This window comes from Galeopterus variegatus, unplaced genomic scaffold (assembly GCF_000696425.1).
Source record: "Galeopterus variegatus unplaced genomic scaffold, G_variegatus-3.0.2 Scaffold4009, whole genome shotgun sequence".
NCBI lineage: Eukaryota > Metazoa > Chordata > Mammalia > Dermoptera > Cynocephalidae > Galeopterus > Galeopterus variegatus.
This window is the reverse complement of record NW_007730120.1, coordinates 140,552-158,032: the sequence shown is the minus strand read 5'-3', so window position 1 is coordinate 158,032 and position 17,481 is coordinate 140,552. Positions and strand designations below refer to the sequence as shown.

At 41.8% G+C, this 17,481-nt stretch overlaps 1 protein-coding gene across 1 annotated transcript in view; it reads left to right on the top strand.

The window, feature by feature from the left end:
* Positions 1-6: 6 nt before the first annotated feature.
* LOC103602088 (potassium voltage-gated channel subfamily H member 1) overlaps positions 7-17,481 on the top strand; it is an 83,620-nt gene continuing 66,145 nt past the window's right edge. Inside the window, exon 1 of the mRNA XM_008586512.1 lies at positions 7-225. Within this exon, the coding sequence (XP_008584734.1) occupies positions 147-225 (79 nt within the window). The 5' untranslated portion in view covers positions 7-146. The remainder of the gene's footprint in view (positions 226-17,481) is intronic.

The following is a 17,481-nucleotide window of genomic DNA, read 5'->3' as shown; positions in this document are numbered from 1 at the left end:
AGGGAGCCACCGCCCCTGCCCGCCCGGGTCCGCCTGGGGCGCATGGGGCGCTTCGAGCCGGGATCGCACGCGGCCCCCGCGCCCAGCTTCCTGCTGCCGTGAGAAGCCGCGCCGGGACGCCTCCCAGACCCCGAGCCGCCGGGAGGATGACTATGGCCGGGGGCAGGAGGGGACTGGTGGCCCCGCAAAACACATTTCTGGAGAATATCGTCCGGCGGTCCAATGGTAAGAGGTGCATTCGGATTTCGGTGGCCCGGGCTTTTTATCCGTGTCTTTATTGAGACGCCTCTGGCCGCCGCGCGCCCGCAGATGCAGCAGAAGCCCGCAGCTCTGCTGGGAGCCGCGGCGAGGGCGCCCGGGCTGCCTCGCGGAGGCAGGGAAAGGTGGGCAGGGCGGGGCGGGGTCTGATGGGCCCCTGTCCCAAGAGGAGCGCTCTCCCGGGACGCCTTGCGGGCCTCCCTCGCGCCCTCTCGGTCTCATCTCCAAGGGAGCGTGACAGCGGATGAGCAAAGTACAGGGAAAAGTGATGGGACGCTGGCCGCAGCAGGAGCGGCGGCGCGCTCCGCATCGGAATCGCCCGCCTCTCCGCGAAGGCTCTCCGGGCTCGGGCTGCTCCCCGAGGCGCCACCTCTGCCCAGGGAGAGCCGGCAGTAGAGACCTGCAGCTAGAGGTCCCGGCCCTCTTGGAAAGGGAGGATGCGACAGTCATTCCTGCAGCTGAAAAGTCCGAGGTGTAGGGACGTGGGGACCAAGGGATGTGCCGTCGGCTGCCTGATTCAACCCTTAAACACCCGCCCATCCCTTTCGAGGTTAAGTTAAGGCTCGTAAGGGGCAGACTCAGTGGGAAGTGGAGGACACAGGTGTGGAGACGGTTAAGTGGTCACAGGTACACTATTTCTTCTCTTAGACGCCCACAGCTGTGTTTTATGCCACCCTTAAGTCTTGCTCATCTATAAATTTCCAAACTCACCAAGCCTATAAATCGATCCGTTACCCAATAAACCGATTCTCAGCACTTATCGGTTTTCCTGCGGCATTAAGATGGAAAGTAGCATGAAGCGCTGGGAGGCGAGAATCCTGGGACGGAAAGGGAACAATTTCAAACGTCGTTCGAAACCACAGGGGAGCGACCCCGGCTGAAGCACTTGCAGAGCAAATAGGAGCCCGTGCAGGTGGAAGGTGCAGCGTACACCAGTTCATCAAACGGCTGCACTGAGAGCCAACCCTGAGATGCTCTTTGCAGCCTCCTGGACCCCTCTCCTTCCAGAAACAGATGACATTCTTCTACCAGGAGGACGTGAGGAGCTAACTCAGGAAATGGGTTTTAATAATGTGTAAATATTACGGTTTCAGAGCCTTAAGGAGCATGTGTTTAAAACGATGAGCTTCTATTTGGATTTAGTTAAGAATTCAGGGGAAGGGCGTGAAAAGTTACTTATGCTACTAATACATACACTTTAATTAAAAACTGATTTAAGTTTATCTTATAAAAAACTTATCAACTGGAATAGCAAATCATCATGTATTATTTAAGCACTTTCTTAGGAATGATCATGTCTTTATTGTGTGCCTCTTAACACTAAGAGTGTTTCTAGCCACTCACCTTTCCCTTCAAGGTTCCTTATGCAAACTAAGGTGGCTTTTAGGACAAGGTCACAGCCATTTCTGGGGATGCAAGTGGGTGATAATTGCTACATGAACAGCTGCAGTGAACTCTCATGCCATAAAAAGCTGGAGATCTTCATGGATTTTTAAATAAAATCACTATTTAAGAATTACTGTGCTGTTACTGCTATTGTTATTGGCCTGTTAGGGGGTAAGGAGACAATCTTGCCGATTTGGGGATCTCATTGTCAGTGACATCAACTTTCTTATAGATGTTAATGACAATTCTGTTTTTTGGTGAAGAGGCAGTGTCCTTAAGTTAGAGGGGAAACCCTGTATCTAATATATACCCCGTCTGTTTTTGAGAAGTGATGAGGAAGAGACTCTTACATATTACAGTCACAAGGTTCCTTGGGTTTATAGGAGGACCTTAAGAATCCTGGAGCTGAGAAGGCAGAATATCTTCTAGTTTAGTTGATCTTAGAGTCACTTCCCTTCTGTGAGCCTACATAGAATGTCAGTAGAATAAGTTTCTGGGAATATTTTTAACATTTGCATTTTCATTTCAGCACCAGTTCCAACAGTTTGATTTCAGTTAACCAACCAAACTAATGACATCAACAACAAAAACAAAACATCTTGGGAGAGTTGGATGCACTTTTAAAATTGTCTGTTATTTCAGAAGAAAAGGTTCTGATCTTGAAATGTGAGGTTTAAGCTTTTAGTGATCCCTTTCATATTATTTCCTGAACACAAGTGAATAAAAAATGTGAACTCTTAGAAATATTGCAATATCTGCATGCATTGCATTATTTTACTGTGATGGAAAAAGTCTATTTAAAGATATTGATTATCTCATCCTAAAATCCACAAGACTGTTTTGGAACATTACAGTATTAAAATAGAATTTTACCTTTAAATGGCAATACTTTATGATCATTTTATTAGGTGTTTTTTCCCAGTGGTCCTGTGCAGTATTATTGTTCCTCTTTTACAGATCAGAAAACTGAGACTTAAGATATTAAGTGATTTATTCAAAGTGGCAGAACAGATAGTGCCTGAGGCTGGTGTTCTTCACAGGATATCATACATCCTTTTTGCAGTATCATTGTAGTACCATTGTTTTTCCAGCCCTTGTGACTTCATCTGTGGAACTATTTTCATCATCCTTAAAAAAAACTACTCATATTACATGCTAATGGATAATAGAACTGGCTTTATTTTGGGGGATTTGAATATCTGGTGTATGGAATATCATAGAACTGTAGGATGAGACAGACCTGAGGTATTATCTATTATATCGCTTCTTCCCCATCATTGCATAGGTAAAGAAATTGATGCAAGTGACTTTTCTCAGATGCCTAAGGTCAGAACTATGAGGTGCCAAGCCCCCTGACTCTAGTGTCATATTCTTTATGGTACACCATGCAAAAACTTTCCTGGTATTAAATATTATTTTCTCTCAAGAAGCGTAATTTCCCAGTGGAAATTAAATAAAATGTTATAACAACAAGAACAATATCCATTTTGGCTCACAGCCTCACTACCACATACAAACATAGTAACAGAGCAAAGGAGAGGCTAATTATATTTCAAGGAAGTGCAGTCTTTTCACCTTTGGCAGTGGTTTAGCTGAAAGAATAGGCGGGATAACTGGCACTTAACATCTTTGTGCCCTGCTCTGAAGTACCAAGTCACTTTCATAGAGTATCACTTTTGATCCTCATAAGCCAACAGAGGAGGTTCAGTGTCTCCATTTTAGAGTTTAAGGAACTAAGCATCCTTAGGTTAAATGATGTACCTTCAGTTAGTAAGAGGCTGATCAGGGACTAATCAGCAGTTGTTATTGGTTTGTTCATTCAACAAAGATTTATTAAGTGTATTTATTGAACACTGGGGATATAGTGGAAAACAAGAAACCTTCCTTACATTTAGTAAGTTACATTGTAGTGAGACTTGGTCCAAGGTTCTTGCCCCTATTCTATGGTGTTGACTGGCTGCTAAAGAACATTTTAAAGGTGCTTACTGGTTTAGCTGGCACGAAAATCTACTTTAACTTTCTTTGATACATTTTGAATAATATTTGAAGGAAAGATTTGATAATTATATGTTTTTTGGATGGTTGTAAGTAGTCAGCAGGAATAATTAATACCCCAGATTTGATTTGATTTTGCTTATGATCATGTTGGTGACCATTTAAATTCCTATTGGCTTTGTTGCCACACAGGAAAAACCAGCCTGTTTCTCCTTATCTTCGTGGTTGGAGAGTGTTGTTCCAGAATATTTTTTGATGGTTGCTTGAATCTGCAGGCATTCGTCATAATATTCACTGAAGCAAATAGGAGATCTGTCTTAGAAAGGCTGGCAGACCTTGGTGCCAGGAAACTACAAAAATATTACTCTAAATGGTCCCATTCTAGGCAGAACATATGTTTTAGTGTTTGGGAACCTATATCAAACAATTGTAGGTGCCAGTAAGAATCCATGCACGTGAGAAAGAGTGAAACGCAGTACATTTTGGTACAATTTATGTACATGTATAATTTATAGATTGCTAAATCAGCTGTGTTTTTGTATATGGTTAGGTTGGTTCAGGTTGTTGAGATAATTAGTTAACAAACAGGATGAGAGCCGTGGGTAATGTTGTGTCTCCTCATAGATGTGTTGAGCCATGGTAATATTTATAAAACAGAAAACTGGTTAAAATCTATTGTGGTTCTGGAAGGGGAATGGATGATAATCTGGATTGTTGCCAGCTCAGCAGAGCTTGTTTTCTCTTGCGATAGGTTCTAAGATAACCTTCAGCCAGGGCTCAACTGCCTATCTCTGAAAGTGTCGAAAAACTAAATCTATTGATTGATATTAGCTGAGGGATTGAGAGGATGAAGCCTTGTGATTTAACATAAGACAATAAAGTTTCCAAACTCTGTGATTTTTATGAAATCCGTCTATGTTAATAATCTTTTGAAAAAGTAGATGCATTTGAGGAATGTTGTAGGTAAATTGAACCCTTGGCTTCATTCTTTCTGATGCCAGCTCTGCATTTATGGTTGGGCTTTATTTGGCAGTGGTTCCTTGAGCATTACCTTGAAGCTCTTCAATTCTTCCCCTCCCCTTTATTTTTGGTTAGTTAATGGCCTGTAAACAAACATTTAAAATCTGCTTTAGTTATTTATTCAAAGGAAACCTTTTCAAAGAGTGAGTATCTGCTTTGTCCATTTAGGATATTTGGACCATCGTTTGTGTTCTTCTCTCTCTAAGTGGCCCCATCTATAACTGGTGAGAAAAAGAAATAGAATTACAGAATCTTAAGTCCAAAGGGACAATCTGTAGAATTCCTTTTCCAGTGTTTGAATCCTCTCCAGAACATCTCTCCCAATGGCTGTCCAGCCCATGCTTGACTAGCTCCAGTGATGGGACACTTTCTTACAAGGAATATTCTTGTTTTTAAGCAACTGTAATTGTGAACTACTTTCTTTCTTTTCTTTTCTTCTTTCCTCTTCCTCTTTCTTTTTTGTTGCTGTTGTTTGGTTTCACCAAAATCTGTCCTCTTATAGCTGCCACTCATCTGAGGTCTGCTCTGTGAAATGAAACTGACCTAGCCCACTGCTTTTCTTTCCAGCTGTAACCTTTTCCATTTTTTTTTTAAATTTGATAATTATCTTATCTTGGTTTTTTCCCTTGTTTTTGTTAACCTTTTAAAATTGTTTAATACCACAAATAGAAAGGCATGTAAAACAATTTTGTATAGCTTAACACATTCCTATAAAGTGAATACTGTGTCATCACCACCTGTGTTAAGAAATAGGATCTTGCCAGTACTCCAGAAGCACCCTGGGACCCTTCCTGATCCCAACTCACTTATTCTCTCCTGAAAGGAGCCACCCCCTATTTTATAGTCACCACTGTCTAGCATTTCCTCATAATTTTACCACTTCATTTTGCATTCCTGAACACTTCAGTTTATTTTTGTCTTCTTTGGAGCTTTATGTACATGGGATCATAAAGCGTGTATTCTTTTGTCAGTTGGCTATGTTGTTGCGTGTACTATTGACTCATTTTCACTGCTGTATAAAACTTTTCGCTATGACCATACTACACATTTTATTTATCCATTTTGCTCTTGATGGACATATGGGTTATTTCTAGTTTTGTGCTATTAATGCTGCTACAAACATTCTTGCACACATCTTTTCGGGCATGTGGGCACATGTTTCTCTTGGGTATACACCTAGGATACATATGTCTAAATGTGGTAGATGCTGCCTGTCTTCCAAAGAGTTTGTATGAATTTACACTCCCACCAGCAGTGTGAGAGTTCCCATTACTCCACGTCCTTGCCAACATTTGGTATTTTCTCCTTTTTTTCTTTAATAGTGATGTTTCCCAAACAATCTAATAACCAATAAAATGGTGTCATTTAGGGTTATGTTAGTAGTGAGCACATGATCAAAATGAAATGAAAACAAAACATGCTCTTGTCCTTGGGAAGCATCAGAATCTACTGTCTGTTTAAACATTCCCACTGTGTGAACTCCCTCACACGTGATTGTAAATGACGTGAAAGGCTTGAACAGTTAGAAATAGGTGCAAAGAGGGCCAGCCCGGTGGTGCACTGGAGAGTGCGCCGCTTGGGAGTGCATGTGTGAACTCCCTCACACGTGATTGTAAATGACGTGAAAGGCTTGAACAGTTAGAAATAGGGGCAAAGAGGGCCGGCCCGGTGGTGCACTGGAGAGTGCGCCGCTTGGGAGTGCGGAGGCGCTCCCACCAAGGGTTCGGATCCCATGTGGAGACCGATTCCCGCTCACTGGTTGAGCGCCGGGTGGGCGCAACACCAAGGGTTGCGATCCGATTGCCGGTCAGTAAAAAAGACAAAAAGGAAAAAAAAAAAAAAGAAAGAAATAGGTGCAAAGGGCACATGCAAGGATGGGTTTTTTTTTTGGGGGGGGGGGTTGTCTTTTACTTGTTTTTTTTTTTTTCTTTTATTTATTTATTACAAATATACATGAGATACAAAGCTGATTGTCCCCCCTCCTGCCCATGATGTGGGGGCCAGATTCATACTGGGGGCATATCCATTACCAGAAATTACTTTTGTATCCTTTGCCCCCTCCCAATTATCCCCCAACCTCCCTCCCCTTTCCCCTCTCCCCTCAATTCCAATTTGTAGCCCTAGGAATGTTCCCTCCCTCTGTTGGATCATGGCACTACTGCGATCTTTCTTTCTTGCCTTCCTTTCTCTCTTAGCTCCCACATATGAGTGAGCACATGCGGTATTTATCCCTCTGTGCCTTTCTTGTTTCACTCAACATAAGTTTTTCCAGGTTCATCCATGTTGTTGCACATGGGAGTATTTCAATCTTTTTCATGGCAGAGTAGTATTCCATAGTGTGTATATACCACAGTTTCCTTATCCAATCATCTATTGATGTACATTTCGGTTGGTTCCATATCTTGGCTATTGTAAACAGAGCTGCAATAAACATGGGAGTGCAGGTATCTCTTTGATGTGATGATTTCCATTCCTCCGGATATATACCCACAAGAGGGATTGCTGGATCATATGGAAGATCTATCTGTAGTTGTTTGAGAAACCTCCAAATTGTTTTCCAGAGTGGTTGTACTAATTTACAGTTCCACCAACAGTGCAGTAGTGTTCCCTTCTCTCCACACCCTTGCCAGCATTTGTTATTCACCATCTTTTTTTTTTTTTTTCGTCCTTTTTGAGACCGGCCGCACCGTGCTCAGCCAGTGAGCGCTGTGAGCGCACCAGTCATCCCTATATAGGATCCGAACCCGCGGCGGGAGCGCTGCTGTGCTCCCAGCGCTGCACTCTCCCGAGTGTGCCATGGGCTCGGCCCTTATTCACCATCTTTTTGATGGTAGCCAGTCTAACTGGAGTGAGATGGTATCTCAATGTGGTTTGAATTTGCATTTCCCTGAGGAGTAGTGATGTTGAGCATTTTTTCATGTATCTGTTGGCCATTTGTGAGTCTTTCTTTGAAAAATGTCTATTCAGCTCCTTTGCCCATTTTGTAATTTACTTTTTTACTGTATAATTGCTTGAGTTCTATGTATATTCTGGATATTAGTGGGGGGGTGTGTTTTTAGGAGATTCATTTTCTTAAACTGAGAAACAATAAACCCTGGAGACAGAGATTATGTAAGAATTAGAGCTAGAAGGGAGAAGGAACAAGGAAGTGAGTGATTTATATTTGTTTCAGTAAAAGAAATAAAACAAAATGACTGAAGGGACGTCCTAGATTTAGTGGAGGAATCAAAAATCAAAGGAAAATTAAGACAAAAAGCAGAGGCTAGCTGTGGTTCCGTTTCATAGGCGTGGCGGATCCCCTATGTGCCTGATGCTGTACTAGAGACTGGGATTACCAAAACGAGTGAGATTTTTGTGATGTCGGTTCTCACAAGAAGTCCAGGATGAAGACCAACGTGCATTTTAAACCTCTCTGAAGATTTAAGAGATGTTGTACTGGCTTAACACTTACTACATATTTTCCCCTTATAAATACCTCACTCAAAATTATTCTTAGATTTTATAGCTATTCCTTTTTTTTGTGAGGTTGGATGTGGGATGACCAGATCCCGTAAGTGAATTAAAAGAAGATTGCAGAACGTGTGAAGCTTTGTTTTGAATGGTTGAAGTTTCCTGAAAAAAACCTCATTCTTCTGGGAATGTCTTCTTTGCCGTGTCGTCTTGGGTTGCTCGTCCATTGTTGCAGTTTTCAGCATATCCTAGATGCTGGGATTTGCTCGATGCTCTGGTTGTTCTCGATGCAAGTGCAGTCTTGCCGAACAGATGGCAGTCTGGCCAACTTCAGCATCCCCCTCGGCTCTCATGGTCTCTGCTCTAACAGTCGAGCACTGCTGTTAATGACAAAACTACTTAAAATTCTTCTGATTGGGTATTAAAGAGTTATGCCAATGTTCAGTTTGCTTACTCATACTAAGATTATTCATTAGGGAAATTAAAATGACAACTCTTTTGATTAGTCCTATGTTGTATAAAACTGATGCTCTGAAATTGAGTTAGTCCTATAATTAGAAATATACTTATTAACCAAGAGTGCCTCAAAACCACCATTTCTTTTTAAAGGTTCTGCAGTGTCATCAGGTGCTTTTGTAAAGAAGAGAAATGGCCTCTCATTTCCACCTTCATCCCTTAAAGCAATGATGTAGGCATCGTCCACTGGCATTCTCAGAGTGCTGGAGTCAGCATTTGAAAGATGATACTAGATTGGTAAATTTTACCAATATTTATCTCCTGCTTAACTTGGTTTATGTTGAATAAATTTGGAAAATGTAACTTAGATTAGAACTTCATGACCATGGCAAAGAGAACGGAATTAATTTGAATGATAAAACATTATTTATTGCCATTAAATGGATTTTTAAATTTTTATTTTCTTTGCTTTTGTTTCCTCTCAGTGTCATTGGGACTAATTGGTTATTTAGAGTTCTATGTTGTTACCATGAAGCTTGTTCTTTGAGACTTATATGGGCTAACGTACTGTGTCCCTACAGCCACTTGCTCTTCTTTCCAAACTGTTCTGTGTCCTGGGAGGCTGACCTGTATAGATTACACCTGTAGGACCCCTCACTTTCTGGCTCCTGGTTGGTGTCAGCATGTGGGGTGCACCACATGAGACAGGAGGGAGGAGAGAGGTTGGGGTACTTATTCTCTTAGTTCCCTTCCTGCAAGGTCATTGTAGCCTGTTTTCCCTTGGTTAAAGGTTACATCTCTGGCTCGCTCTCTTTGGGTGTGAGTAGGGTTGGGAGGCTTAAAGCTTCCAGCTGTTACTAACCCTGGAGTACCCCACTATCCCTTGAGGTTTTCCTCACTGGTGTGCAGGAGCAGGCTGCAGCTGGCTGGTACTGCCTCTCATCATCTGGTTACATGTTGCTTCCTGGTTAGCTCAGTTAGTTAGAGCACAGTGTTATAACACCAAGGTCAAGGGTTCAGATCCCCATACTGGCCAGTGCCAAAAAAAAGAGAAACATGCATCTCTTCCCTATTCCTGGTTCAGGGACTTTTATAACACCAAGGTCAAGGGTTCAGATCCCCATACTGGCCAGTGCCAAAAAAAAGAGAAACAAATGAACATCGGATTACATGCATCTCTTCCCTATTCCTGGTTCAGGGACTTTGCCTTGGTAGCTTGAAATCTGCCTTAATGGGAGTATTTTTACACCTTAGAAATTGGAAAATGCTGTAAATCAGGGCTCTTTTCCTCCCAGGAGTTGGTTTACCAGCACACTGTTGCCTGCACCTCATCCATGCCTTTGTAAATGGTTGCTTTATTAAACACTCCTCAAATTACCCAGTTGAGTGTGTCATATTTTCCTGCTGAGACTCTGACTGATTGAACCAGTTACTCATTCTCTGGATGAAGTATTTTCTCAGCCTTTGTCCAGACCAGCATCAGTCATGGGGGTGAACGTGGTGAGGGGATGTGCATTTAGGTGCTCCTTTCAAGACACAAGAAACACCTGTGTTCTGCCTGATGAAGGCAGCATTCACCTGCCCTTGCTTTTCAGTTCAGTGATTTGGTCACCTACAGGTACGATGAAATAATTTCATGTTCCTTTTCCATCTACATTCAGTTTCATAATCTCAGAAGTCAAGAAAGAGCATAATTAAACTGGGAGATAATAAGAGACATTAGAAGCCAGCTAATACTAGTTATAGCCACCAATTATAGTTATTGGTTCTAATCATGACCTTGGGAAAATTAAATAGCCTTTCTCACCTGTATGCCTGGCTGTGTGCCAAAGGTTTTATATGCCTCTTCTCTAATTTTTACTCTATTCAGTAGGTACTCTTATTATTTCCACTTTACAAGTGCAGAAACTGAGGTTTAAATATATTAAGTAAATTACCTTATGTTAATTTCTAGTAGTAGAATCTCTAGAAACTTATTAGAAAGTGCACATTCTTGGGCCCTACCTCATACCTAGTGAATCAGAAACTCTGAGAATGGGGCTCAATTATCTGTTTTCAATAAGACCTCCGGGTAATTCCTATGGACATCACAGTTGAAAAACCACTGCTTTAGAGACAGTTCCATCCATTTCTTTATTTGTGAGATAAGTGCTTGGCTGACAAGCATGTATGGATGAACGAGGGTGTGTGTGGGAGTATGGATGGACTTTTTCTCTATTGACTTTTTAAAATTTGTTGATTTTTAATGGACATGTTTTGATTGTACATATTTATGGAGCACGGAGTTATATTTAATACATGTACACAATGTGATGATCAAATCAGGGTAATTAGCATATTCATCATCCCCAAAAATTATCATTTCTTTGTGATGAGAGCTTTGCTTCTCTATTAACTTTAATTTAGTTTTCCAGCTTTTGCTCACATCCTGTTCCTGCCCTGTGTAGTAGCTAGCATTTCCAGGTCCTCAGTCTCTCCAGGGACCTGCTGGGCCCATCAGCCCCTTTGTTGGCCAGATCCTTCTGGAATTTTGAAACCATGGCTTCCTTTGCCACAGACCATCCTCCATCTACCTTTCATCTTCCAGAAACTGACTGAGCTCCTGTCTGCTGGTATCTACCTTTTCTTTGTTGTCGTGGGTATATTCCTCTCAATTTCTCAGCCATCATTCAAGAATGAGGAAATAAATGTGTATGTTCAATCTCCATTTTGGAATAACTGATACTCTTTAAAAAAAGAGGTCCTACAGTTTAGTCACCCTCCTTCTGTCAGATGAAATGCCACTTTATACGTTCCCACCTTGCTCTGGCCGATCTCACTGAATGTGCCCCTGTTCTCTGTCATTGTCTTCATGCAAAATGCCTCCTCTCCTCTAGCTCGTCTCTAGTAACGCTCTGGTAATGCCTCCCTACCTCTCCCTTGTCTCCGGTATTGCTTCTGTCTGGACTTTCTGGTTCTCCTCTTCTCTCTCAGTGTCTGCGTCTGGCTCCGGTCCCACTCTCTCCTGACTGTCGTGCACTCTCTCCAGTGGTCTTGCATGCTCTTGGTCTCTCACTCACTCTCTGGGTCTTGCTGTTGGTCTTTTGCTCTTGGGTGCCCTTTCTTTAGCTCAGACTCATGCTCTCGCACTCTGTTGGCTTGTGTCCCTTCCCCGTGCCCATGTTGCTCTAGTCTCTCACTCTCTCCTCTCTTCTTCCTCTGTCCGTCTTCCTTCCTGTCTTTGCCTGTCATTGACTGTGCCGCTGTCTGTCCGTGTTGCTGCCTGTCTACTCTCTGCCATCTCTCTTCATCACTATCTCTGCCTGTGGTTGCTGTCTGTCTCTGTCACTGTTCTGGAATTTTGAAACCATGGCTTCCTTTGCCACAGACCATCCTCCATCTACCTTTCATCTTCCAGAAACTGACTGAGCTCCTGTCTGCTGGTATCTACCTTTTCTTTGTTGTCGTGGGTATATTCCTCTCAATTTCTCAGCCATCATTCAAGAATGAGGAAATAAATGTGTATGTTCAATCTCCATTTTGGAATAACTGATACTCTTTAAAAAAAGAGGTCCTACAGTTTAGTCACCCTCCTTCTGTCAGATGAAATGCCACTTTATACGTTCCCACCTTGCTCTGGCCGATCTCACTGAATGTGCCCCTGTTCTCTGTCATTGTCTTCATGCAAAATGCCTCCTCTCCTCTAGCTCGTCTCTAGTAACGCTCTGGTAATGCCTCCCTACCTCTCCCTTGTCTCCGGTATTGCTTCTGTCTGGACTTTCTGGTTCTCCTCTTCTCTCTCAGTGTCTGCGTCTGGCTCCGGTCCCACTCTCTCCTGACTGTCGTGCACTCTCTCCAGTGGTCTTGCATGCTCTTGGTCTCTCACTCACTCTCTGGGTCTTGCTGTTGGTCTTTTGCTCTTGGGTGCCCTTTCTTTAGCTCAGACTCATGCTCTCGCACTCTGTTGGCTTGTGTCCCTTCCCCGTGCCCATGTTGCTCTAGTCTCTCACTCTCTCCTCTCTTCTTCCTCTGTCCGTCTTCCTTCCTGTCTTTGCCTGTCATTGACTGTGCCGCTGTCTGTCCATGTTGCTGCCTGTCTACTCTCTGCCATCTCTCTTCATCACTATCTCTGCCTGTGGTTGCTGTCTGTCTCTGTCACTGTCCATCTGTCCATGTTTGTTTTCTGTCTCTGTAGTCTCTGCCTCTAGCTGTCTATCTCTGCCTTGTCTGTCTCTGTCCCAGTCTCCCTTCATGTGGCCTCCGTTGCTGCTCCTTGCGTGTCTGTCTGAGCTCCCTGTTTCTCTCTCCAGACTGCCTTTCTCCATTTACTCACCAGCATGTACGTGGTCAAAGATGTCTGATCAGCTCTATAGACCTCTCGGCCTTTGTGTCTTAGTTTTTGTTCTATAGAGAGAATCTAACTGGTCTTGCCCTGAGTGTGGGTTGTTTGGCCAGTAGTCCACTCCTGGTATAGTGTTCTGTGTCTGGGGCCTGGGTGGGGAGCAGGATATGGAGGTATGTGGTATGTGGGTGGCGCAGGTAGAGCTAGACTGGGAAGTTGGGTATAGCTTTCAAATTGGTCCCCTGCACTCCCCCATGCCTGGGACAAAGTAGGTGCTCACATGCGCATTGCATGAAACTGAGCTGCTCTGAAATCCCTTTCATCCACTCTGGTGCTATGTCTTATCTTGACTAAGAAAGTTTTAAAATAACATAGGAGACAAATGTAAGACTATAAAAGAGAAACAAAACCTTTTTTTAGTACTAGTTAATATTTTTATATTGCTTACTTTGAGTCACTTTTTTTTTTTTTTGATTCTGGGAATGAATTTTTTTGGGTTATTCAGTGATGAGCTAAGGATGTTAAGAAATTATTATGACTAAAAAAATGAGAATAAAACGCCTGATTGATTAATTAAATCACTTTTTTTTTTTCCTTTTTTGTCTTTTTTACTGACCGGTAATGGGATCGCAACCCTCAGTGTCGCGCCCGCACCGTGCTCAGCCAGTGAGCGGGAACCGGTCTCCACATGGGAACCCTAACCCTCGGTGGGAGTGCCACTGCGCTCGCAAGCAGCGCACTCTCCAGTGCACCACCGGGCCAGCCCTAATTAAATCACTTTTTAACAATTGACCACATAAATGTTTCTTAGCAGGAATTCAACATATTGCTGGCTGCTTATTTATTAAGTAAAATATGATTCAGTAATTAAAATGTCTCCTTATTTCTAACACATTTTCATGTATATTTTCTTTCCCTTCCTTAATACTTGTGAAACGGATTCATCTGTTTTTATTGATTTAAAACCCTTAATTTGATGCTGAATGAAGATGGAGGCCATGCTTTTGAAACCATGTACTTAAGAGTAACTACCCAGTAAATAAAGTGCTCGAGTTTGCTTTTGAAATTGAAATCTCTCTCACCATTGTAATTTACTGACTTAATCAAAAATGTATTTCCGTAGGATATTAAAATCAGAGACAAAGCAAATAACTATTGAATCTCTTGGAGTTCAGTTTGTTTTGTGCAAAGATTAGGCCCTTGACAATTTAGAGGAGTAGTTTTCATGGAATTTTATTGTTGAAAAACACAATAGAACCACAAAATGACTTTTGCTGATATTAAGATTTTAGATGTTTTATTTAGCTGTATCATACTGATTTAGTTTCTTGTTTCTTATTCTGTCCTCTTCATTCTCCCAAATGTTACCAAATCTTGATCTGTTTTTTTAAAAATAATTTCTGGTATAGATTTTATTTAGGTTCAGGTAAATCAAAACCGTTGTCTCCTGGTCTTTGCCTAGTGCACATATATATAGCTCTTGTTTTCATCATTTATCTCGATTATTATCTTTCTATTGTCTCACTGTTCTAAAAGAAAGGAAAAATATTTTTACTCCAATTTGCTTTTTATAAGAGCACTGATATCCTTAGAAATTTATAACATTACAAAATGTGAGGAAGACATTCTCTTCTAAGTCAAATATCTTAAGTTATTAGAAGTATATTGTGAAGTATTTACTGTAGTCCTCTAAATAACCAGTGTTGGCAGGAAACAATACACTTGTGTGAAATGCTTGCTGAATGTTGCTTTTATCTGTGTAATTGCCCAAGCTGAGTCACTTTTCCAAGTCATTGCTTTAGTTAGTTTCTCCTTTGTTATTTGTGGTAATTATGATGAAAAGCAATTTTCTAATAATTTCTTTTTAGAATATCTCTGTGTTATACTTTATGGGCAAATGGTAGGTTTGGAATGATTTTGACATATCTGACTACTGCAGTGTAGTTTGGCTCATGCTCCATCAACTGAAGAAACTTTACACGATAGGGGGAGGGGAATCTTTTCAATCTTTAGAGAATGTTTGTTTTATTCTATGAACCAGAGAAACACTGTGTGTGGGCTGAGGAAGGTTGAATTTAGGAAACCTTACATTTAATTGCATGCACTCGTGCAGCTCCAGATCCTCAGGGGGTAAAAAGGCATTAGAGGGAGGCAGTAGAATCTGGCTAATTTGCATCAAACATCTGGAGACAGGGAACTCTCAGATAAGAGCCAATGAATAAATCATGGCAAGGGCAGCCAGGTGAGCCTACACATTTTACTGAGCAATGTAGGAGGGAGTTGATGTGTTCAGAAAACATAAATTTGGAGGCAGGCTTGGTGCTTCAGAGTGGGCCATTGGCTGATTGGAAGTTACACACTCTACTTGCAAAATATCTCTTTATCTATCTCTCTATCTGTCTATCTACCTATCTGTATATTTCAAGAGCATATTTCTTTCCAGATGCACATTTAGGGATTTTTAGTGTATATAAATAGACTCACCAATATATGAGTTATTTCTACTGTAGAGTCCTTTGTCAATATGGTACATTTTTACAATATTGCACATTACATCGTGCCCAAATCCAAACAATTCCACTGAGCAAAAAGCCTGATAAAACATGGCTCACCTGATATGTACTAAGTTAAGTTTAGAAGATGTTTCTGCTATTGTTGGAGTGACCCAGGCCGTACAGAAGGTAGCAGTACAAGAGGTGATATTTTAGGGTAATGACAGGTGGATTACTGGGTGGCTTGCAGGTTGCAGAGTCATCACCTGATTTGTTTCTTCTTGTGAATCCAATTACTTAGTCAGAATTTACTGCTGCCAAAAGCAGGGAGATCTAGTTAAGCACTACCCTCCCTGCTTCCCAGGTCCCTATGGATTGCTTGAGAAGAGGAAGGGTGGATTAATAGGGTGTCTTTTACCCCTCATTCTAATGTTGGTTTTCATTGTTGACTAAGTTCCTCAGTTTTTCTCCATGTAATCTCAGGACCTCTTTCTCACTGCGTGGCCTCTGCTTATAGAGTCTCCATTTGGCCTCTCCAGTAGCATAGCTGAACTTCTTCTATGGCAGCTCAGGGCTCCCAAAAATGCGAGAGCAGAAGTCACCAGACCTCAAGGCTTAAGCCTTGGATTGGCACAGCATCAATTTTACTACAGTCTGTTGGTTGAAGCAAATCATAGACCGACCCAGATTCAAGGGGAGAGAACTACAGAAGGGCATGAATGAGAGGAGGCAGGGTTTATTGGGGGCCACCAATGTAAACTCAGCTATTTATAGTGATGCTTTGACTGTACCATAGAGTAGGAAATCTGAAACCTGTAAATGGCTGGTCTCTTCTAAAATATGTATACACACACACACACATATTTTCTTTTAAAAAGAAGAAGGTGGAAAGGACTTACAAGCACCAGCAATGTTCTGGGAGAGATTGTATTGCTTCTTCCTCTGGAGGTATTCATGAAGAGTCTCACTAGTGCGATTTGGCAGCGCCAGGAATCAGCAAAGTGGGTGACCTCCCTCTCAGGATCTTGGAGCTTTGATCCTTGTTAATGTGTTGGAGCCCATTGTACTCTCATTCCCTCCAGGTTTTAACTCATTTGAAGGCTGTTTGAGGAATACGGTATCAGCTTTATTACTATTAAACTGGATTAGAGAACGGGGCAGTGCCATTGTCTCCCTCAAACCTAGACCTTGACTTCTAGACCATGAGTTACCAACCTACTCCTAAACCAAAACACTGGAGTTGACAGAGCAGAGGCCTGGCAGGGCCTGTCTCATGTAGGTTCTGAGTACCACAAGGAGACAAGTAGCTCAGGCCCGCTCTTCTTCTACTACCATGGTGGGGCAAACGCAAATCTAGAGGCCAAGACACAGAGAGGGGATTCCTCTGCTCTTGAGGTACATACTGATAGCCCGATCAATTTGATTATGGAAGAATATGTGAGGGGGATGAAGAGAGGAGTCAGAAGTACATATTCACTAGGTGGGGGTAGACACCCCTTCCTCTCAGTGGAAACCCCAGGTGTGGAAGGTTAAGTGTTGCCTTCATAAAACTCTTTATCAAAATAGAGCTTTAGAACAGTTCCCTATTCTGCCAAAGCTAGAGCACTACCAGGGACATTAAAGGAGTTGCAGAATTTGTAGGCTGTGGCTCTGCTGACTGCATTAAAGATTATTGCAGAAGTCATACAGTTAAGAGTATTGGCTTTGGTGTTTGAGATGGTTAATTTTGAGTTTCAATTTGACTGCGCCATGAGATACCCAGATATTTAGTCAAACATTATTCTGGTGTTACTGTGAGGGTTTTTGGATGAGTTTAGCATTCCATACAAATTTTATGATTGTTTTTTCTATTTTCTGTGAAAAGTGTCATTAGAATTTTGATAGGGATTGCATTGAATCTGTAGATCACTTTGAGTAGTATGGACATTTTAACAATATTAACTGTTCCAGTTGATAAACATGAGATATCTTTCCATTTATTTGTGCATGAGATTATTATTATTATTTTTTGATGTCTTGTTCAAGCATTAGGTTACTTTCCTAATTAAGTTTTGCTTGGCTTCAAATTAAGTTTTCCTTTACTGAGTGTGGAAAATAGTAAAT